Here is a 23,367-nt window from a genome sequence, read left to right as displayed (position 1 = left end):
GGGGAAGGGCTTTTTTAAAGTTGATTGATCCGCCATCTTGAAAAGTGCCCTCCGATGGTTAAGCTTTTCCCGCCCGTCGGAGTCTGCTGTAGATTGTTTGTTTTCCCTGTTAGGTTGCTGGTTTCCCCGAAGTTCATGTCCGTAGTGTTTGATTCAGAAGCCTGGTCAGCTTACCTGCCGGGGAAGCGTCACCTTGCCTTTCTTGTTGGTACGTACTTACCCGCTAGCTAGTTGCTGCAGTTCTCCGTGCTGGCCACAGGAGTAGCTAGTAAGCTAATTTGACAAAGTGGGATTGAGCTTCATAGTCTGAGTTGTTTGGTTGACTGTGTTATTTACCGACCACTTTCCTGAACAGTTTTATTGTGTTCAGTGTTATGTCCTGCTTTCTTTATCTGACGTTATTCAACTAGTTTAACTACTTAAGGAATTTAAAAATAGAAAAACACTAAATGCATTCATATATAATTTGTAACCGGCAACACAAACCTCAGTTAACTGTGTTGTGGGTCACTATACTTCTTATATTAGTGATATTAAATATAATATTTTCAAAAGGTTTTTATTCCATTTGGTTTGCTATCGTGTTTATTAGGAAACACGCTTAGTTTCACTTGTGTTATGTGTTACAGGATGTAGTTTGTTTTTTGGAAATGATCCCATTTCAACTTATGACTAATACCTCGTTGTAACATTGTCGTGTTGTAATTAAGTAACACGTTAGTTGGTGTTTATATGGTAACGAAGTAGTACTGTAACGGTGTTAGATGCCTACCTTTCACTTTCGGCGATAGCTTCGCTAGCCGGATAGCTAAAATAGACTTTGATGTTGTTCTTACTGTTTGGCTGGCTGTCTACAGCTAAAATAAAGTTTGAATCAAGTTCCAGAGATGCGAGTAGGAGCAGCTGGTCGTTCAGGCGATCACACCAGAAGTTTTAGCCACCTGCAGTGTCTTAAACGTATATACGTATATTCATTAATGAAAGAGAAGTGCTCTCGATATGTTACACAAACCGCTTGGCGAGTTGATATTACTGTATTAGTAACTGCCGAGACTACAATAGGTATGGTGGTTAGGTTGGTAGTGTCGCTTGAATTAAATTAATTTCTAGTTGTATCTAAAAGTAAAATTATCTTTGAGGCCTTTGCAGAAAAAACTAACGCAGCATTTGAGACTGCTTGAGGCTTACACTGACTACTCGATAAATGTTTACTTGACACCATTACTATGCAAGAATACTCAGTGACAGCAAGCATTAAGTATTAAATGTTCATGAGGGTTGCTCTACAGGATCGTTCTTAGAAAGGTGATCCCATTTTCTTTTGCCTTGTACGAATCTCACTCATTGAATAGATGGAAAATTTGTGACCACCCTTTGTGACAAAGAACTGTAATAGAGCTATTCTGAAAAGAGAATGCAGCCTTGTAATAAAATCGGCTTATATGAAGTATGTGAACGCAGTCTTGAGGTAATCCCTCAACAGATGGAGATTTGAAGTCTGAGATTACTGTGATATGAATATCATGGATTTTTAAAGATATCAACAGTCTTTAGTAAGGCTGGGCAATATTAACCAAAAACCACAGCAGTATTTTTAGGAAGATTAGCAATACACAATATATATCTCAATATTTTCCATGAATTAGGCTAAATGTACAGTTGTACATCAGAGCCACATTTGGGATGTCACAAGCATTTATTAGAACAGTTTGGTCAAAACTCTTCTTGAATGAAAAATGCAACTACAGCTGTTCAGTATAGACACATTCCTTATTCTGAAAATGGGATTTTCAAATGTTTTTTTTTTTTTTTTTTTTTTACCTGTGAGCTGTTTGGCAATGTTTTAAAATGAAAAAAAATACAAGTAACAATGTTTCATCTCCTTTTACCTCCATCAGCTTCCCCATGAGATGCTAAGTGAATGGTTTGATTTTAGCTGTTAATTATGGGATTCCATGCAGTGTCATGACCAAAGCGCTCGCATTGTTTACAGCCAGGACAGAAATCTTCAAAAATCATTATTAGAGCAATAATTTTAATGTACAATAAAATATATCCATGTAAATGGTAATTTCTCATTCTGTATTGTCTGAAAATGCATCAAATTTTAATGGTATATCAATTTATCGCCCAGTCTTATGTAGGTTTATAGTTTGAGACTTCAGGTGTTTTCTTAGCATGGAGACATGGGCCAGTAGTGTGTGATAGTATGATCTCTATTCTAGTGGGTCTTTAATGAGCAGTAAAGGTGTAAAGTGATTGCAGCTTGGAGTCCAACTGGGTGTTTCAAGCTCACATACTGAACCTAACCTATTGATAAGGGCAAGTCAAAAGAAAGCAGATTTAAGTACTGCTTGAGCAGGACTGAAGCTGGCTTCTATGTAAACTTCAACCAGTACATGAACTGGTTGCACATTCTTCAGGAAAAATTAAAAAAACAATGCATAGTGTATTGTAGCTGGATAGCCATTTATGTTATGATATGATAGCTCTGTGATTGCGAGGTATTTTCTGAAAGCAATGCAGTTGTTCCTTTACCCATTCAGGGTGTCACCAGGTCCCCATTGTGATTCTTCTCACCCCCCCCTCCCCCCTCTGAGTGTGTGATTCATTTTAACAGGGGAAAATGTACATCCCATTGGTATTAGTTAATTGCTTTGTGGCTCTCCTGTTTTCTCAGGATCTTAAAGATTGTGTTTTATAATACACATATATGTACCTTGTCAAGAGATCTACCTACCTTGGCAGAGACATTCATGTCTCTGGTGACTCTTACTATGAAGCAGACGGATTGGGAGAGCATGAGAGGGTCATGAGGTCGCTGGAAAGGGGTGTGTGGTGTTCCCCATATCTTTTCAAGTGAACGGAGGTCCAAGTCTTTAGAGTCTTGGTGCTCTCTGTCTTGCTGTATGGCTGTGAGACATGGGTGGTGTCCAGTGAGCTGAGACAGACTGGTCTCCTTCGGTACTGTGTCTCTTCAGAGAATCCTTGGATATCGTCGGTTTGACTTTGTGTCGAATGAGCAGTTGCTAGAGGAGTCCCGAATGAGGCATGTTGCGTGCATTGTGAGGGAGCATCAGTTACGGCATTACGGCCATGTGGCGCATTTCCCTGAGGGTGAACTGGCTCGCAGGATCCTCGATGCTTGGTTCACAACATGCTGCATCAGAGCAGGCTCCCCAACCTGCCCTGACCTGTACATCAAGTTCAGTAATTTTAGATTTCAAACCTTTTATAAGAAGAATGGAGAACGTACAGTTTTTTTTATTCACTGTGTGAAATCTTCCTGTTCACTTTTTTTTGCTACAGGGGATTATTGATTGGTGGAGGCTGAGGTGCCTTCTGTTGCATGCATCCTGTTTCCAAAGCTTTCTCCTGTTGCCCCTGCTTGGAGTACCTGTAATGGGCAAGGACTTCCAAAGAGAACAAACATTGTTTTATTTTTGAATAATCTGACAATCACATTACTATTCTAACCAGGTATGTGTTAAGCTGTTGATTGCTAAATCACTGTTGATCACAGCATATAGCTAAACATTGACCAAAACAAAAGTTATTTTTTATAGGTTAAAATTTGAGTTGGTCAAATTGTGCCGGTGTAACTATAAAGCTTTTTACCCAGCCTATCTTTCAGTAGGTACCGGCTCCAGAAATTGGAAATTGGCCCAGGTTAAATTTAATAAATCAGAATGTTTTGTATTCACCCCTCCAGATTAGAGAATTTCACATTCACAGTTTTTCATTATCTGCAAGTTGGCCATGAACAATTGAATGAGACTATTTTTGGAGCTTGCAGAAGCATCGTAGAAACTCTCAGGTGACTTGTAAGTCAAAAATATATAAATACTAAAAATGATTTGAATCACACACTGTCATATAAATTTTAGTGTAAATATTTGTGAGTGTAAGTGCATACTATATTCTTAATATTAAAAGCTTTTCTTTAAAAAACAGAAAACTGGGATCTAAGTATCTCGGCTTGGGAATGCCGTGCATCTGTCTCAGCAACCACCCTCACTCATGTTAGCGGTCTGTGACTGGAATCTCTGATTTCTCACAGTGACTTAAGCTTTTCAGTGCCATTAATTTAATGTTCCCAAGTATTTGTGAATTTTTATGTTTGTGTATCTTCCACCATAAACCCTCAAGCATGTAATGGGGTGAGTGTATTTTGGTACTAAATAAAAGTTCTTTACCGGGTTTTGAGCTGTGGCTATTGGGCTTCCCCTCTGACCGTTCGGTAACAATTTCACTTTCATGTTCATGGTGGGTTTCTGCTGCTGATCGTGGGATTTCACTGCAAACTTCATTACAATCTTTATTTTGGCTCTGGGTTTTTTCTATCAGAAATTTAAGGGTAAAATTGACCGATATTTTATCTGAAGAATGCTAGAAAAAATAATTGCATTTCAGTGGATCATTTGAGTGTGGTTTTTGAAAGAATAACAAGGCACAGGTTGGCAAAAAGTAAAATATCCCTTATTAAAAATTTTAATGATACCTGTGAGAAGTAAAGTTAATTTTGAAGGGTTTCATGCTTAACTTCTGGCACCTATTCTCACACTGCATGTGACCACAGTAGAGACAGATGCGTATTAATTTCAGCATGTGTGCTCTCTGCTCTTTGCCAGTAACGGCAACATGTTCTGGAAGTTTGACCTGCATTCAACTTCCCACGTCGACACCTTGTTGGAGAAGGAGAACGTGACCCTGACAGAGCTGATGGATGAGGAGGATGTGTTGCAGGAGTGCAAGGCCCAGAACCGCAAACTAATTGATTTCCTGGTCCGGCCACAGAGCATGGAAGACCTGGTTGGCTATGTCACCCAGGAGCCCAGTGATGACATGGACGAGAAGCTTAAGTACAAGTGAGTAGTTATGTCCATCTGTTTGAGATTTACCTGTGCCTGCTTTATGCTTTCGTTTGGTTTACTATAAAACAGCAGCTGCTTTTTGTTTGTGTAAAGAGTGACGGTTGCTCAGTTTACTTATTGAATGGGTGGCCTTGTCTAAAGGTCATTATAATGTATGGAGCAGCAAAAGTATGCGTACATCAGGAGCTCTTTAACTGCTGTTCTAGTCAATGATATGGTTCCAACTTGTTCAGGTTCCCCAACATATCCTGTGAACTCCTCACCTCGGATGTGAGTCGAATCAACGACAAACTGGGTGAGGACGAAAGCTTGCTTACAAAGCTCTACAGCTTTCTGCAACATGACCCTCCCCTCAACCCCCTGCTGGCAAGTTTTTTCAGCAAGGTGCTGAGCATCCTTATTAGCAGGAAGCCTGATCAGGTAAGCGTGGTGAAGGCTCAGGTTAAGTTTTATTTGCAATATATTTTATGTACGAGTTTGATGCATATTAAATTTCTCTTCCCTCAGATTGTAGAGTTTCTCCGTAAGAGGGACGACTTCGTGGACCTAATGATAAAGCATATAGGGACCTCGGCCATCATGGACTTGATGCTCAGGATGTTGACCTGTGTTGAGCCACAGCAGCTTAGGCAAGATGTCTTAAATGTGAGTGCATGTGTCATCGCTTTCTGTCTCTCCAAGACCCGATAAGTTTACTGGCAAAGTAGCAACTTGTACCTTTGCTAGTAATTCCAGGTAATTTTCTACAAAAATTTCCATTGATTTGTGATTGTGTGTGTGTAACACCTAGGCAGAATATAATAGATCTTTGACGTGATAAGATTTGATTTTGTGGTGTGTTTTGAAATAATTCACCTAATTCTGTGGTTCTTCAACTTGTTTAATTTTTTTCCCCAGTGGCTGAATGAGGAGAAGGTTATTCAGCGGCTTGTTGACATGGTACAGCCAACTCTGGATGAGGATGTCAGTATTATTATTTGCACTTTTGAGTGGAATTGATACTGTTCTTAATATCTAAACGCTGCAGGTTTCAGGAGATTTTCTGTAGTGTGGTATTTGTGTGTGTTTTCTAAATAACACTATTTTAATAATAATCCTCAGTAATCAATGTAATATGCTCTGCTTCTACCTGGCATGTCTTACTTTGAGGTATCTGGCTTCAAGTTTGGGTTTATTTGTGGTCTGTCTCTGTTTTTAATGATTTTTTTTTTGTTGTTGTTCAAGAAACACTCTAATGCATCTCAGTCGCTATGTGAAATAATCCGTCTAAGCAGAGACCAGATGTTCCAAGTTCAGGGTGGTTCGGAGTCAGACCCCCTATTGGTCACACTGGAAAAGTATGTTTTTGTTTTGTATTTATTTGTTTTAATAGCTATTTTAGACATTAGCCAACCAGCCTTAAATGGATACATTGAAAACAGCTTTTTACATTTTTTATTTGAAAACGAGTATAAAAAATTAAGATATGACGTAAGATTTATACCCCCCTGTTTTGCAGACAGGAGACAGTGGAACTATTATTGTCCAACAACTTTGACAAAGAGAGGAACGACTCTGCTATAGTCAGTGTTATACAGATACTGTTGACTCTGTTTGAAATGCGAAAGTCTGCGTAAGTACTTCACAAAAAAAGAAGGCTTTCGTTTTTGGCCTTCACTTGTCCTCCCCGTTAACTGCAACTGTATACTGTTTAAGTTTTGAAGGCCACTTAGAGAGCTGCCCCCCCATTATGAACCAGCCATCGTTCTCAGTCAGTCCGACTGTGCTGGAGGCTGTCAAACCAAGGCTGAAGGACTTCCACCAACTGCTGCTTGAGCCCCCAGAGGTATTGGCCCATGATTGTTTACGTCTTCCCACCAGTTCTCGGGGTCCTTTTGATTCAGTGACCGCTGACTATCATTCCTCTTTAATGAATTATTTTGGAGGGTAGCACTATTGATTGTAGTTGTAATGAGAGTTTCTGTATTGTCATTTATAGAAAAATGTCTTGAAAACTACATGGGGAGTGCTGGATCCCCCAGTCGGCAATGCGCGTTTGCATGTTGTCCGGCTGGTTGCTAGCCTTCTTCAAACAAACACACACACGATCAACCTTGAGCTTATAGACCTCAACACTGTTGGAGTCATACTTGTGAGTAAGCTTTTAAACCCTTGGCCTTCCCTCTTAGTTTAATAGTCATTTGGCTGCTTTTTAAATAGTGCCTGTGGCTATTTCTTAGCTTTAAATGGTTATCAGTTTTAATCCTGTGCACTGTGACCTTTTTCTGTTTATTTCTGGTTCTTTAGGATATGTACTTCAGATATATATGGAATAACTTTTTGCACATACAAGTTGAAATCTGCATAGCAATGATTCTGGCCTTACCTCCAACTCAAAGTGCAAGTCCCATTATCAATGGAGACAATGACTCTGAGCCTGTCATGGAAAACCTTCTTGTCAAGCATGTGAGTCTCGTGGTCTTGCAGATGGCTTTTATACTTCAGAGCTGTTCTTCTTGTGATGCCTGTGTGCTGAATCTGTCCCCTACTTTCCCAGCTGTTTCAGAAGTGCCAAATACTACAGAGAATACTTGATGCCTGGGTCTCCAATGAAAAGGAGCAGTAAGTATTCACTACTATATTTTGGTAGTATACTCTTTATTGATTCCTGCGGGGAAATTCTCTTCGCCTCCCCCTTCTTGCTCCCTCTAGGTGACAAGCTGTCTGTGAAGGGCAGCCACCTGTAGTGGTGCCCAAAGAGCTCAGGGTTAATGACCTTGCTCAAGGGCCCAGATAGGTGCTGAGGCTGGGCTTGAACAAGTGACGTTCCCATCTCAGGCACCAAGCCACACGCTGCCCCCCGTCCTTAAAGGAATAACTTGCATTAAAATTCCATTTTAGATCTTAACTTAATCACCCTTTCAGCTGTTAAATATGTGTAATTAGTTATGACTTTTGTATTTATCTGCTCACTCAAAGAAGGATGGGGGTGTTTGTAGCTGTTCATCCAGTTATGAGTTTCTATCTTCCCCTCATCCCGAAACGGGGGATCGCTCCTTAATGGTTGGTTGCTTGTTGCTGGTAATTCTGAGGGAGGATGTCCTGCTTCAAATTATTTTGGCTGGAAGTTAATGTCCTTTGTCATCATGTAAAATTTTGCCTGTACTGCAAATATGTATTTTTAGACACAAGTCAAATTATTTCGACCATTTCATTTATAGCGCAACTTCACCCCCAGCTGTTGTGTTCAGCCATGAGGGATTTCGGCTTCACACAAATTGCATATACTGCAGTGATGTTTGACACTTTCAGACACTGTAGAACAGTGAAGCCATTTTAGTGAGCTTCTACCACGCACAGAAACGTCTCTCATTTTGTCATCTGATTGGCTCTTCTGATCAACCTTGTATAGAGCGCTCTGATCAAACAAGAATGAATATCGGTAGATAATTTTCGGTGGCTATGAAATTATGCCTAATTGTGCGTTATCTACAAAATCTTTGACATTGGCAACCTTTAATTTCAATCTCAAATACCAATCGAAAAAGACTGAATATCGCCTGCCAATCGATCGAAGCATCTATATTTAACACCATTGGTGAAGTCATAAAGGTAATCTCAAATTGATTTTAGAGCTGCTAATTTGTCTGCACATGTGAAATTATCTGTGTCTCGGAACTAAAAATTCTACTTGTCTATAAATGTCCGAGGCTTTTAATAATGCATACAGCACAGGCAGACCATTACTAAAATGTTACATATGAGGGGTGCACTTACATAGGACAACAGAGGAAGACCCACTGGCCATAAAGCAAACACGACAATAGAGCAGAGTGGTGGCTCTGAGGCTAGGGATCTGTGCCAGCAATCAGAAGGTTGCTGGTTCAAATCCCATGAATGCCCAGTGTGATTCTACTCCGTTGGGCCCTTGAGCAAGACCCTTAACCTGCAGCTGCTTCATCCTGGGTATGATGTTAATCTGCATCCAGCCCTATAAGGAGGTCCAATGTAGAGTGGAAAAAACTTGGGGGTTGGTGGCAGGATTGGCACTCAGTTTCTCATCCCTGAGGTGGTTTGTTGTGTGGTGGGTGTGGCAACGCACTGTAATCACTGCATGCTCCTTACTTAATTATGTACCGCTGTGATCAGTGACAGTGTAACTAGGTAGATCACTTGGCTCCAATGCAGCTATAAGTTCTCAGAAGAATAAAATGAACATAAAACGGACTGTTGGCTGTTTTAATGTAAGCATACCTTTCAGGATATAAATTTTATGTTGATATTTGTATAAATTGCATCGACATTGAAAACTATAGTGATACTGTGCCTTGAAGTCTGACTTCTTTTGGAAAATGTGATATTGGGTTTTTTTTTGTTTTGTTTTTTTATGGGGGGCTCAAGCTCTTGTTCTCTCTGTATGCCATTTTAAATCCTGAGACTCGCATATTGATTTAAGAGGCTGAGTGACTGTGTCATCTGCCCCAGGGCCGAAGGCGGAAGGCGTCGAGGGTACATGGGCCATCTGACCCGGATAGCTAATTCTGTGGTGCACAACAGTGACAAGGGGCCCAACAGCATGCTGATACAGCAGCTTATTTCAGGTGAGTGGTATTACTCACACAGTGCTCTGGGTGTAGTGTTATGGCAGATCACTTAAAGAAATGTGCCTTTGTATTTCCAGAGCTCCCTGAGGATGTCCAAAACGCATGGGATGCATTTATTTCTGGGCAGCTAGCAGACATCAACAAGAAGAACACTGTAGATTTAGTAAGTCCCTAAAGACTTCATGTTGTCTGCCTGCACTGAAGTATTTAAGTGGAGGAGAAAATTATATGTATTACCTTATGATGTACTTATGTGTCACAACTAGGTAAATACACACATTCATCCATCCAGTGATGATGAGGTAGACTTTAAAAGCACTGGATTTCGTCAGGATTCTGCCTTGCAACAAGTAAGTCAGTACCTGGATGGGTGGGGGAAAAAAGTAATTTCATTATAAATCATGCTCTTCTGTTTATTTCAGATTGATTTCAGCATTCAAAAATAATCGCTTGCATGCAGTCATACTTTTTTAAAATGTAAATATTAGTAATTCTACAAAGTGATATGTATTCATATGTGTACGTGTTCATAAATGCAGAGCATAAAATTTTGATTTGAAGTGTCAAGACTATATCATTATCATTGGTCCTGGGTTTGCCAGGCCTTCTCTGATTATCAGATGCAACAAATGACGTCCAATTTTATTGAGCAGTTTGGCTTCAATGATGAGGGGTCCGCTGAGCAGGATGATGTTGTGGGGTAAGTATTTGACATGCATGCTGCTGTTCACTAACCACTTAGAGCATAACCTTACTAATTCTAGGGTGGCTCGAGTAAATGTACCATATATTGATTCTGTTGAAAACTGATCAGCTTTAAATGAAAGTAGGTCTTACTAAACTACTACATCATCCATGCATAATGAATGGGAAGCTGGGCTGTTCTTTCTCATGCTGGTATTGACCTTATTATGTGCACTGTGTTGGGATTGCATTTCAGTACTCCCAAGAAGGGAGTATTGTGTTGGGATTGCATTTCAGTACTCCCAAGAAGGGAGTATTGTGTGTTGCCCTTGCTTTGGTTTCTATGCACTTTAGCTGGAGGTTTACTGCTGACCAAAGGTTGACTAAGTTCTAAAAAACTGCTCATTTTAGTGCCTAGTTTGGCTTATTTTGGTCTTTGCTTTATGGCCAGTGGGTCTTCCTCTGTTGTCCTATGTAAGTGCACCCTTTGTATGTAATATTTTAGTAATTGTTTAATATGAAATTGCTTGACTTTTTTGGGTTACTTACTCTGTTTTCTTTAACATTTCAGTATTGCATTTGACAGAATATCTGACATCAATTTTTCTTTGAATACAAATGAAAGTGTAAGTGCTGTTTTGTGTTTAATTTTACTTTTAATTATTCGATGCTTAATGATTACTTGGCACAAGTGCATTTTTTTTTTAAAAATGATTCATGCATTTCCCTGGAATAAAGAGGATAAATTAACATTGGGGCAAGTTTCATTGTCTCGGCATTCCTGGAAGTTGTGTGAAACTTTCTCCTAATTGCTTTGATAGTTAAGGCAGCTGTTGCAGATGTTACCTTTGCCATACAATCAGGACCAGAGTGCCTTAATCAGAACAATATTGATGTTTTTCAGTAAATATTGACAATGGTAGTCTTGATAAGTCTACATGTCACAACCTTATAATCAATGCCCTAGTCGCTTTCTGGTTGTGATGGGGGAAAAACATACAAATCCAGTTTGGTTTGGCGTAATTCTCTTTTGGCATGATGGAAAAATGGTACAAGTGCACTAGGTGAAGGCTGCGTGTGTGTGTCCTGCAGGCTAATATTGCCCTCTTTGAGGCATTCTGCAAGGAAAAGATCCAACAATGTGAAGACGCTGGCTCTGACGAGGATGACATTTGGGATGAGAAAGATGTCACTTTTGGCCCAGAAACACAGAGGCGCCCCAGGTGAATTCACTGCTGAATTCCAGTTCCAAATTTGGCCTTTGACAAGATTTGTTAAAGTCAAATCTGTTCCTCAGAAGTTCTGGCAGTACAGACAGTGAAGAGAGCACGGATTCTGAAGAGGAAGATGGTAAACGTGACCCTTTTGAACCCAGCAAGACAAGCTCTGATGACCGAATGGAAGTTAACTCTGGTGAGGATGACGAGTTCCGTTTAATTTGCATAGAACATTAACATGAAGGTGTCCCATGCCTCTAAGGTCAGCATTTCCTATTTGTTTCCATACTATTGTTAGTCGAGCAGAGAATTGTAGCTGATCAAATATAACTTTTTTGATTTGGGAAAAGTTTTTATTTATTAATTGATTACATTTATTACCTGGGTTATGCTTTGTAATACCAGCCTGGACCAGCGGCTTTGACATTCCGATGGAGATGGGAAGCCCCACAGGAACAGGGCCTCCCACAGCTATAGATGCTTCACAAACTCTGGTGCCAAAATCAGTGGGATGCAGTTCAGAGAACTCATCCCAAGGGAAGAAGGCTGGATGGGCAGACTTCTCCAACTTCCCAGGATCTGCGAGGTCTCTGATTTAAGTCACTGTCGTAGCTCTTTTAGGATAAATGTGTCGTGCATAAAATTTGTTAGTAAGGCAAATTCCGAATGTGTCGCCAGTGTTGATTTAGACCTTAATATTTGATTGTGATGGATGGATGGATGTTTTGTCATTCATGGCAGGGATTCGGTCAATATGCTTAAACTGAGGTATTTGTCATCATTGCTTTAGTCCCAAAGATCCTCTAAGAAGCAGCTCTCCAGTGGCTATGGACACGAGCTCAGAAGTTGTGGATCCCCTGACTGCTGGCTTTGCAGCTCAGTCTGAAGGTGACAGTGTTACCGTAGGGCCATAAAGGAAGAGGCAGATGTCAGGCATTACTCTTGATTGCCGTGGAATAACCAGACCTTTTTGTAGCAGCAGTGGAGCAGTGGCCAAGTCAGGAGTCCCAGCCTGCAATAGTGGTTAGAGAGGAGGAGGAGGAGGAGGAGGAGGAGGAGGAGGAGGATGAGGAGCTGACCGCTGATCGGGTCACTGAGACTGTCACCAATGGCTCCATGAAGGAGACAGTCAGTCTTACTGTAGATGCCAAAACAGAGACTGCCGTTTTCAAAAGGTGAGCTTAAACAATCAGCTGTTCTCCTTGGTTACACCTAAACCTTGTGTTTCAGTCTAAGTAGGCCCGACTTTGCTTGTTCTTTCGCATATACATGTAAAAGTACGAGCTTAATTCCAAATATTATGATACATTATATAATATAATGGGGGGGGGGGTGGTACGGTTAGGGTTCATTTGTTTTTGTGTGTGTGTGTGGGGTGGGGGGGGGGGGGATTATTTTGATACATTCAATTACCAGGGTTTCCGCGGGTCTTAAAGTCTTAAGTCTTAAATCACTTTTCCGTGAAAAGGTCTTAAATCAGACCAGCAAGTCTTAAATTCATATGATCATGGCATTAATTTTTGTGAGGGATTGTTTCCTCGTGTGTTTTGATTTTAAAGAGAAGCGAAAGCGTAATTTCTGTGCTACATGGCTTAGATCGCTCAATATTCATTGAACGGTAGATGGCGTTATATGCTGCTTCATGTCAGAACCCTTTCTTCTAAAGCGCGCTATTTAGACATGTAGTGCGATTGGAAGGCCGAAGAATACGTATATTCTTATGATTATAATATAATATCATAATTCTTATGATTATAATATATTCGTATGAATTTCCCTACGATATATTTTTTTTTTCCTTAAATTTTCTTTATTTGGTCTTAAAAAGGTCTTAAAGTCTTAAATTTACTCTTAGAAAACCTGCAGAAACCCTGATTACCCTTCCAATGCAAAACACCAGTGACATGCAGAAGTTATGTGCTGCTTGTGAAACAAAATTATCAATGGATCTATTACATATGAGCAAATATGGACTCCCCTTCTGTCCTTGTGAAGCCGCCTCTGACCTAAAGAAGCACTTTAATACATTTTCATATTAGTTCTAGTTGTAATACAAGGGTCCCAATAACAGCAAAGACCAAAATCTGACGCGTTTTAATTTTTTTTTTTAACATTAAACATTGAACTCTTACTAGTTATGAAACTGCATACCTTTTTTAAAAATTGTTTTATCCTAAAAATGGTCTCAAATGTTAAAATTTGTGTGACATGCTGTTTTACATATGCAGGGCAACTTTGAAATATGATAGGTTTGATTTTTCTATTTCTATCATGAGGGAAATTTTATTTATTCATACATCAACTGGGTGAATGTACATGCTGACTTGTGGAGCTGGTCATAATATTTTAAGCATGTTTTAAGCCCTGTCACCTGACAGGGTTTGGCACTTCACATGGAGAACAAGTATGTATTTAAGTAATAAATGACTGACAACTAAATTTAGATAATGCCTTTCAACATTGGTGTTGAACGTGACTGTGAAAAATAAGGATGGGTGAAATGGGGCAATAAACTTTTGTCAGTCATTGACTTGAACAAAGGATTAAACTTGTACCTTGTTCACATTGAGTTTAAACAGGCAGTGATTGTACCGTTCCCATTGGTTGTGATTTATGATTTGGATTTTTAATCTGAAAGGTATTGGGTTGAGGGCGAGAGCGATGTTTAGCATGCATTTGCTGTAGAAGCCTGTTCTTTACTTACGTCGGCCTCCTCTCTTTCTCACTGCTAATGGCTTCAGAGTGTTGAAGTCCTGTTGGTATGTACAGCTGATTCAGGACTTGTCAGACATACAGTGTTTTTTCATAAACCTCTTGACTAACATGATTTTTCCATCTTCATATATTAATGTGCATGTTAAGTTGGATGCATGAATTTCTATGTCATGGGATGTCCACTGGATCTAAGGGTTAACCACCAACTTGCAACTCTGGTTTTCTCTAATGGCCTTGCGGACTAAGGTGTGTCTATAAGGAGGTGGCTTTGCAGCATCAGAATATGAAATGCAAGAGAGCATATCCATTAAAAGAAATATTGGTCTTTTTGTCTTTGGTTTGATTTCATTCTCTACTGAAAGGTCCTAATTGGCCTTGAAGAAACTTTCCTTTGGTACACTTAACATTAAGATTCACTTTATTGATCGCAGTGGGAAATTCTGGTGCAAACCGCATCAACGACAGAGCACAGACACATTTAGTCAGACAGGCATGGTATAAAGAGTACACACAGTGCCTACAAGGCAATTGTAGTGCAAAACAAAAAGTACACTGTACCTGTATCCTGAAAAACAGTATTATGATGCTCCAGAATTAAAGATGATGATAAATTTTGATAATGTCATATGTGCAGTTATAACAGCAGTGCAGCTTTTCTGTACATGACTTGAGTAACAGAAGTTTGTTCATTGAATTAATTCATTGTAGTTACTACAGCCTAATCAAGACAGGAAAGTAGATGTAAAGCAGGAAGTAGTGTGCTATTGCCTTTTACCTGGATGCAACAATCGATAATGGCAGTTTTCTTAGATGTAATCTTATGTCCCTGAATGTGCTAAATATTTCTGAAAATTGGAGGTTTCTGTCAACATGTGCATCAATACATTTTGTTTTCTTTGCTCCTTCACTGTGGACCTGGACTTCCATTCTGCATGCCGATGTTCCGTTTCCACTCTGTGTCCTGTGCTGTTGAAAATAGCTCACAATCTCTCTCTTAGTGAGGACAAGTCACCTCCCTCTGGAGACCCATCCACTACATATGCTGTCACTGAGGATCCTGTGTTGGTGAGAACTGGATCAAGCCCACCAGCCAGCAACAGTCCGCAGCATAGGTGAGGACCCCCTTTATGGTAGCATCCACACACCCTGTTAGCATAGTGTTTCTGTGTGATTTAACAATCGGAGATCAACCTGATGCTTTGATCGAAGCTCCTTATTATTCCAAAGTCTTAATCATAAGTCACCTTCACTCCTTACCAGCATCTGCCCCCTTGAGGGGAAAGAAAAATCTCCAAATGAAACTGTCAATGGCTCCCTTCAGAAAGTCACAGCAGTAGAAGGAGCCAAGAAAATCTGTGTGTAGCATTTATGGGTTGGTGGTAAATGAAGCGTTTGTACACAGTGGTATTCAGGTCAAGTAGAAGACCCCTTGCCTGAAGCTGACTACCTGTTGGTGGATCACATGATACTTGTGTCTAAACAAAAGCTCATTTTGCATTTCATGCATTACCACGGTATCCATGCTTGTCATTCTCATCTAGACCGGACAAGCAAGTTCAGTCACCGGAGGCAGTGAATGGTCCGGCTTGATGGTGGTGGACCCCCCGCCCCCCCCCCCCCCGCCCACCTACTGTGCGTGTACCTTTCCTAGAGAGCTCTGCGGGAGATGGAGCCAACACACAAAATTCATCAGTTGGGGACCAGCAATACTCATACTAGATTTTAAATGCTGTTGTACAGGGACTTTCATATGTATGAAGGTAAATATGCTGTAATGGATGAGGACTTTTCATTTTATGTGCCATTGTTATTATGATCTGCCTGATGCCTGCCACTCAGCTGTCACAGTAATGTTTGTGTACTTAACATTTATTGTATGAAAGTTTTATAAACGTAAAATCTGTATAGAAACTTAAGTATAATTATACCAATTGGAATATTAAAATAGTCTCTTTAATTGAAATTGTGCATTTAATTTCCCCCTTTGGTCAAAATGATCTACCTTCATATTTTAATGTAAAATCTTAATTTGGATTGTTCTTTATATTAAACAGATTTATTAGGGAAATTTATTGTATTCATTTAAAGTGGGTTTTTTTTTTTTCATGGTTTTCATAAAACGTGATCAAGATAGTATTGTTAACTTTTTGAATAGCCATTGATTTAATGTTACTAAAAGAGCCATGGAAGGTGATGAATTTCAGGCAGTGGTTACCTGACACATGTAGCTAATGAGCTTGAGCTCTTATTGAATATTATCAGTATTATCAGTTGTTCTTCTCCATGCTGTTTTTCTTTAAGCTTCAAAAAATGTGTGATATGTACATATTATACCAGCTGAATTTTTGAGGCCTTATAAATTATAGGGATGCCCTTTTTTTTTTTTTTTTTTTTTTGCTGCTGCTTGCTTCAATGATTTCCAATGGCAAACTGTTCAATACCAACTGTATCCACACGTGACCCCTTATCCCTTCTTCATACTGCCCGTTTTAGTTTTCCAAGCCCTCACACATGCCCCTTAGTTATGTAAATGGATGATTTAATGAACAAATATAGTACTTCTGATTCCTTCTAGAGGAACAGAGTAATTGTTATGAATTATTTGTGCTAGAAGAGTAGTTCGTACCTGAAAATTATTCTGTGTTATGGGTTAGGGATTGCAGTATACAGTATAATTAGGTGTTACCAGTGGTATTTGTCCCCTTTAGTTGTGTTCATTTTTTGGGGAGAGGGGTATTCATATTAATAACCTTATCGGAAATTAATGATGCTGTTCTGCGTCATGTTGCTTGTCATTCGTCTTCTGTCTCGTACCAAGAAGTTATTTAACGATTTAATTCTGCATAACGCCATGCGGGAAATTGTTCTGGGCCGAAGTGTCCAATACTTAAAACTGCATCTCCCAAGATCCTCTCCTGCATGCTCGCGTCAGCTTCAGGGTGTGCAAGCGAAGAGTCAAAACGGTACCTACAGTTATATTGTATTGTACGGTTTAGTTTCTTCTTGGCACTCTAGTTGGCAATAGAGCCATCTTCCTGCGTTAGAAAAATGGATCTATATATCATTATAGAAAAGATGGAAATTGGCGATCAAGATGCCGCCTTGATGGCACTACAGTCATTTAATAAAGAGGTAAGTTTGTAATGGATTTTGTTAAATCAGTCGTTATGTACTGCGTGGTAAAAGAGTAAACTAGCAGTGAAATATAGATACAATTATACTGATACCGTGGAATAAGAAAGCAGTAATATGGCTCCGCAAATTTTGGTCCGTAATATTTCGAGATTCTCAGCGGCTCCGTGGGAAGCATGATTTTGTATATGGATAGTAAATGATAAATCCGCATAGGATGTATTTATTATCGCGAGACCCCTGCTGGGTATCAGATACCATCACTATAAACCACAACCATTTATAAGTAAGCTAGTTTACAGTCCTCGCCGTTAATATTTATGTATGTGTTTTTTGTAATAAATTCCGGAGTGTAAGGTGCGTTCCTCCTAGTACATATTGCAGCAATACTTTTGTCCTTTTCATAGGTGGTTGCAGCGCTTCTGCGGTTAGCAGTATTAAAATGTTTAGCGTCGGTGTTTTGCTTCCTCACGGATTGCGTAGTTTTTGTAAAAGGAGTAGATTTCTATAGAGGCCGTTTGCACCGCGTGTATCTGACAGATGGGGGCGCTGTTATGAGCGTCAAACTTTAGAATTTTAAGCGCTACTCCCTCTAATTACGTGTGATGAGGGCTTCTATTCCTCTGTAGTCAAATATTTTTAATCTTGTATTCTCTCCACTCAGCACCAATAGCTATGATTTTTCAAAAATGGCCCAGTCAATACAACACCAACAATGTAAAACTCCTGCTTTTATCTGACTGAGTGAACTACCCATTAATAGATATTGAAACTAATTAAGTGGCTTAATAATAACGCATTACTTTGACGGTTCTGTTCTTTGTTTATAGAAAGGGCAGTGTTTCACCTTTAACATGAAGGAGCAAGAGGAGAGGGAGGTATGAACTGATTTTTGTGATTTTAATATGAACAGACCAGGGGATGGGGAACAGAGTCAAGTCTTACAAAAGACTTCTGTAGAGCCCTAGTTAAAAACCCATGGCCCAGAGAGAGGTCTTGTGAAAACCTTGTGAAAATGCAAAGTGTCCCCCGTCTGCAGTCCGTTGTAGGACAGCCCGGGACGCAGTGTCATTTTGGTGCAAAGCCTTCGCTTGTCCCTTCAGCGGCTGGGCGAGCTGGCGATGGGATTCCTGAACAGAGAGCTGCAGCCGTCTTGCCAGCTAGCCTGCCTGGAGACCATCCGCATCCTGTCACGAGATAAGGGCAGCCTTGGCCCTTTCTGTACACGGAAGGCCGTGTGGACGCTGAGCCGGTACGCGGGGCTGGCATGCGATGCTGATGGCACCACGCCGGAGACGCCCGACCCGGATGTTAATGTGGAGGCCCTCAAGTGCCTATGCAACGTGGTGTTCACCAGCGAGGAAGCCCGGGAGGCGGCCGCTCACCTCCGGCTGGTGGCCGGCCTGGCCGATCGGCTCAAGCAGTGCCGCGGGCGGGAGTGGAGCCCCACGGTGCGCTTCTTTGACTTGCGCCTCACCTTCCTGCTCACCGCGCTGTGCGTGGACGTCCGCGCCCAGCTCGCCCAGGAGCTGCGGGGCGTCAGCCTCCTCTCCAGCGTGCTGGACGCCACCCTGGGCCTGCGCTGGCTGGGCACCTTCGAGGTGGTGCGGCCCGATGGAGATGCGGGTGCCGCTGGCCCGCCTCCCCTTAGCCGCGAGGAGACGGAGTGTGCCATGGAGATCCTCAAAATCCTCTTCAACATCACGCTTGACACCAGTCGCCGTAAGGTGGATGAGGTGAGATGATGGGAGAGAAGCTTCTGTGTCCAAAAGCACACACACTGGGCATTTCTCAGTAAGATTGTACTTGTGGTTTTGGCAAGACCGGTCTTGCTAACTTACCTCCCAAGAACGAACTTGGGGCGCAGTGATTCATGGGATTGCTCTCGTTTGCTGAGGATGCAACCGATGTTTCCAATTATATTTGGGGCAAGAACGACATCTGGGGATTTTTATGGTCCTCTGTACTTCTGTTCTTGACCATTGGAACTGGTCTTCGGCAATGTAAGATGACGTAAAATGGGAACACAAAAACCTAAGTACAGTAAAGTACCTATATTGAGAAACAGCCAGTGTGCAGCGTGGTGGGAATGGAGTCATGGCCCCTTTCCGGTCTGTTTTTTGTTATCGTTTCGGATGCCAAAGGAGGATGCGGCGGTTTATAGGCACTTGGTGGCTGTCCTGAGGCCGTGTTTGATGAGCGTGGCTCATGGAGAGGACCGTACAGAGGAGTTCCACAGGTCAGGAGTCGGCCAGCAGCACGCGCTCAGGCTACCCGGGGCTTAGCGAGCCCGTGAGTCCTCAGGCTTTGTGTTTGCCGTGTGTGTTTGCCATAGCCACACGGTGAATCTGCTGGGGAACCTGCCTTTGATGTGCCTGGACGTGCTGCTCCTTCCCAAGGTGAAGCAGGGCTCCATCGAGTACCTGGGCGTCAACATGGACTCGGTGAACATGTTACTGCAGTTCATGGAGAGGAGATTAGACAAGGTGAGCCGTTGGGTCAGGAGGTTAAGGGGTTCCTGCTGCAGTCACGCGTACTTGTTAAGCGTCTAGTTTATTGTATGGTTTTGTTCTGCATATGTTTTGAATATATGTAGTGTGTGAAACTTTTTGTGCATTTGTGCACTTTTAAAATGTTTTTTAAAATGAATTACTGTTTTCTTATGTTTAAAAATTAAGAATTAAATCCCTGCACATAACCTGAAATTCAAAATCTGTAGGTGCTCTATTATAGGGTCACTTAAAACAAACAAGCCTTCTTAACTGGACATATGGGACTTTTGGGCAGCCATTGTCCATATTCCTGTGCAGGAATCCCAGGTACCTTTAGATATCATTGGGGTCTCATTGAGCAGCGCTGGCACCTTTATTCTATCCTATAGGGGACCAAGGTAAAGGAGACTCTGTTGCCCTGCCTGAACCTGCTGACGGAGAGTGCCCGCGTGCACAGGGAGACCAGGAAGTTCCTGCGGACCAGGGTGGGACTGTGTTATGTGTGTGTTATGTATGTATTATATTGTGGAGAACAAATGATCCCACAATGTGATAAAAACTTATTTTGACGTTGTGGGGACCACTTTTCTGGTGTGACTGCAATCAAAAAACTAAAAATGGGGCTGGGTGGGGTTAAGGTTGTCATTTTTGGGATTAGAGTTTTCCCCCCATAGAAATAAATGGAGAGTCCCCACAAAGATATCATTACAAACCTGTGTGTGTGTGTCTATGTGCCTGTGTACACGTGGTGTGTGTTTGGTTTGTATAAGTGCAGATCCTGCCCCCTCTGCGTGATGTGAAGAACCGACCCGAGGTGGGGAACACCTTGCGGAACAAGCTGGTGCGCCTGATGACCCACATCGACACGGATGTGAAGCATTGCTCCGCGGAGCTCCTTTATGTGCTCTGCAAGGAGAGTGGTGAGCAGGCCTCCGTGGCCCTGGATGCGCAGACGCGCGCAGACATGCGCAGACGCGCGCAGACATGCGCAGACGCACGACGTGACTGTCATTAATCTCTGCAGTGTCCCGATTCATCAAGTACACGGGGTATGGGAACGCGGCCGGCCTGCTGGCTGCACGCGGCCTGATGCAGGGAGCCAGGGACCCGGGCCACTACTCCGAGGACGAGGACAGTGACACGGAGGAGTACAGGGAGGCCAAACCTCAGTGAGTTTGTGTGAACACATGCCATCAGGGCCATTGGCAAATACTTGTATCTGTGTTTTACTAAAGACTAATCGTGTATCGTGGGGGGAGGTTTGGAGTCTATCCCAGGCAGGGCAGTGCACCGGGGCTGGGGAACACCGGGGCTGGGGAACACCAGGGCTGGGGAACACCAGGGCTGGGATCCCAGGCTTTTGTAGGGCAGGTAGACACACACATAACCCTGAGCTGTTTACAGACACCAGTTAGCTTAAATGCAAGTCTGTGAAGGTAACCGCTGTACCCAGAAGAGACTGACACACCAGAGAGAGAACATGCCGACTGCACAATCACAGAACAGAAGCAGTGTTCAAAGCCAGAGAGCTACCCACTGAAACAACATCCCCCCACCAACCCTGCATAGGACAGGCGGGTTGATGGAAGGGAGGATGACAAAGACCACATAAATCACGGTGTCAGACAGAGGTTCTTGGTTTGAGTCTGGGGGCCCCCTGCAATGTGCGCTCAGTGTCTCCTGCGTTTGCTCACAGTGTTGTTCTCTGTCAGTATTAACCCAGTAACGGGACGTGTGGAGGACAACCAGCCCAACCCCATGGATGGAATGACAGAGGAGCAGAAGGAATTTGAGGCCATGAAACTGGTTAACATGTTCGATAAGCTGTCCAGGTAAGAAAGCATTTTGTAGCAGATGAGGCATCGTCCATAAAGGGCCACAGGAACAGGAATGGTACTTTCATACCATTCTCTCATTTTATATAATTCGCTAATGAAACCAGCAGAGTGATATATTGTTATGTTATGTTATGTAATTGATGTCAAATGTGTCTGCTTCCAGGGACCATGTGATCCAGCCAATGAAGATAGGACCAGATGGGAAAATGACATCACTGGCGACCAATGATTTACAGAGAATGACAGTAGAGGGAGAACAGCAGAATTCGGAGAGTGAAGAAGAGAATGCTTAGGAAAGAAGCGTTCATTTAAATATACCATTGAGGTTTATAAGCACAGTAGTGAGAGACATTAACTTGTGATTTTATCAATGTGTATAACCAGGGATGGACATAACTCGTACAGAAGTACACATTCACCTTTAAAAGCAATTTGTGCAGTAATTGATTGTTGTAACAGCATGAATGCATACACATTTTATGTGCATTTGCACCGAAATGACAAGAAACTATTGTGCTTTTTAACCTTTATATGCTAATTTGTACTTCATCTGCGGTAGAGATAAAAGCGCACATAAAATATGTACATATTTGTGCTGCTGCATTAATCAATTGCCGCACGTGTCACTTTTAAAGATGAATGCCTACTTGCGTACCAGTTATGTCAATCCCTTTGTATAACAATGGTGTAAACCAGATTTTTAAAGAGGGGAATGTCATACAACCTTATCCCTCTGTTTCTTGTTTTAAAAATATTTGTGGTACTGGCCTTGTGTTCTGTACTGCTAGGAACTGGCTCCTTGTCAGCTTAACCAGGATAAAAGGTTAAAGGATGGATGGGTGGATGAATGGATGGATAGATGGATATTTGTACTAGACTAGTGGTCGCTGCAGAAAAAATATATGCAATATCCTGAATATTGTCTCTTGTTCTTTGACAATTGTAACAGTGGGTTATCTTGTCCATTGTTGAGTTTTTCTTGGCTAAGTCACTGCACAATATTCTGCCATCGCATATTTCTCAGTACTGGTAATATTATCTAACTTTAGATACTTTCTGATTTGTGCCACTGTGTGTTGTACTAGTTAATTTGAATCAATTAATTTGTTGAGGAGGCCACTGTAACTTAAACTGAATTTTGTATGTTAAAAGTAAATTATAGATTACTCTTATATAATGAGGCCGTATGATTTCTTGAGGGTCTGTTTTTAATCTGTATCTTTTATTGATTGACCTCTTAAAGGATTTAGAAGCTATGTTAAATGTTTAATAATCCTGCAGGACACACTGGCAATTAGTTCAGACTGATATAGGAATCTTGTTTTTATTTGCAAACATGCAAATGACACTTGAAGGCAAAACCTGATAAAGTAAATAATGTCTTTATATTTTATAATGGATGTTATAAAGAAAAAAAGAATGAAATATTATTGTGTTATTTCCAGTTTCTGTACTGTCTGTAGTATGTTGCATGTTATGTTATTTTTTATCTCTGGAAAATTTGAAATGTAGGATTGAAGCATAGTAGGTGTTTTGCAATTTATGTACCTTATTCACATACTAGCTGCTACAGAGGCTGGTTGAGGTCAAGATTTGTAATCTCAAGGTTGATGGTTCACATCCTAGGACAGAAGTGGGGAACCTGATCCATGGAGGGCCGGTATGGGTGCGGGTTTTTGGAATGACCTCTCAATCAGCCAGTAATAAAGCAGTGATTCTCAACTCCAGTCCTAGGAACCCACTCTTAATGTTCATCCCAAAAACCAACACCCACACCGGCCCCCCATGGATCAGGTTCCCCACCCCTGTCCCTGGACAAGCCATGATGTCGT

At 41.5% G+C, this 23,367-nt stretch overlaps 2 protein-coding genes across 8 annotated transcripts; both read left to right on the top strand.

Annotated features, from left to right (window-relative positions):
- The first annotated feature begins 2 nt into the window (after positions 1–2).
- On the top strand, positions 3–15,697 carry LOC111840392 (serine/threonine-protein phosphatase 6 regulatory subunit 3-like). 7 transcript variants are annotated; one of them, XM_023805166.2, is made up of 25 exons: positions 3–208; positions 3,310–3,480; positions 4,632–4,868; positions 5,108–5,294; positions 5,382–5,519; positions 5,772–5,837; positions 6,099–6,211; positions 6,373–6,486; positions 6,570–6,699; positions 6,853–7,005; positions 7,161–7,319; positions 7,411–7,475; positions 9,339–9,454; positions 9,535–9,620; positions 9,724–9,807; positions 10,060–10,157; positions 10,713–10,767; positions 11,234–11,364; positions 11,439–11,554; positions 11,764–11,944; positions 12,149–12,246; positions 12,338–12,533; positions 14,100–14,117; positions 15,072–15,185; positions 15,615–15,697. In XM_023805166.2, the coding sequence occupies exons 3-25, from the start codon at positions 4,642–4,644 to the stop codon at positions 15,661–15,663; spliced, it is 2,694 nt and encodes an 897-aa protein (XP_023660934.2). In that variant the 5' UTR covers positions 3–208; positions 3,310–3,480; positions 4,632–4,641; the 3' UTR covers positions 15,664–15,697. The 7 variants fall into 7 exon arrangements, with proteins under 7 accessions (XP_023660934.2, XP_023660955.2, XP_072574161.1 ...); XM_023805187.2 differs by lacking the exon at positions 3,310–3,480 and having other exon boundaries at positions 4,798–4,868; XM_072718060.1 differs by lacking the exon at positions 3,310–3,480 and having other exon boundaries at positions 10,111–10,157; positions 11,442–11,554.
- LOC111840408 (chaperone Ric-8A-like) lies at positions 15,692–22,960 on the top strand. Its single transcript, XM_023805198.2, has 10 exons — positions 15,692–17,205; positions 18,036–18,083; positions 18,309–18,941; positions 19,350–19,444; positions 19,541–19,691; positions 20,087–20,182; positions 20,473–20,617; positions 20,722–20,866; positions 21,410–21,529; positions 21,699–22,960. The coding sequence occupies exons 1-10, from the start codon at positions 17,122–17,124 to the stop codon at positions 21,826–21,828; spliced, it is 1,647 nt and encodes a 548-aa protein (XP_023660966.1). The 5' UTR covers positions 15,692–17,121; the 3' UTR covers positions 21,829–22,960.
- Positions 22,961–23,367: the final 407 nt, after the last annotated feature.

The sequence above is a fragment of the Paramormyrops kingsleyae genome, chromosome 11 (genome assembly GCF_048594095.1).
Source record: "Paramormyrops kingsleyae isolate MSU_618 chromosome 11, PKINGS_0.4, whole genome shotgun sequence".
NCBI classification, from domain to species: Eukaryota; Metazoa; Chordata; class Actinopteri; order Osteoglossiformes; family Mormyridae; genus Paramormyrops; species Paramormyrops kingsleyae.
The sequence above is the reverse complement of the archived record's forward strand: the minus strand, read 5'-3'. Positions and strand labels throughout refer to the sequence as shown.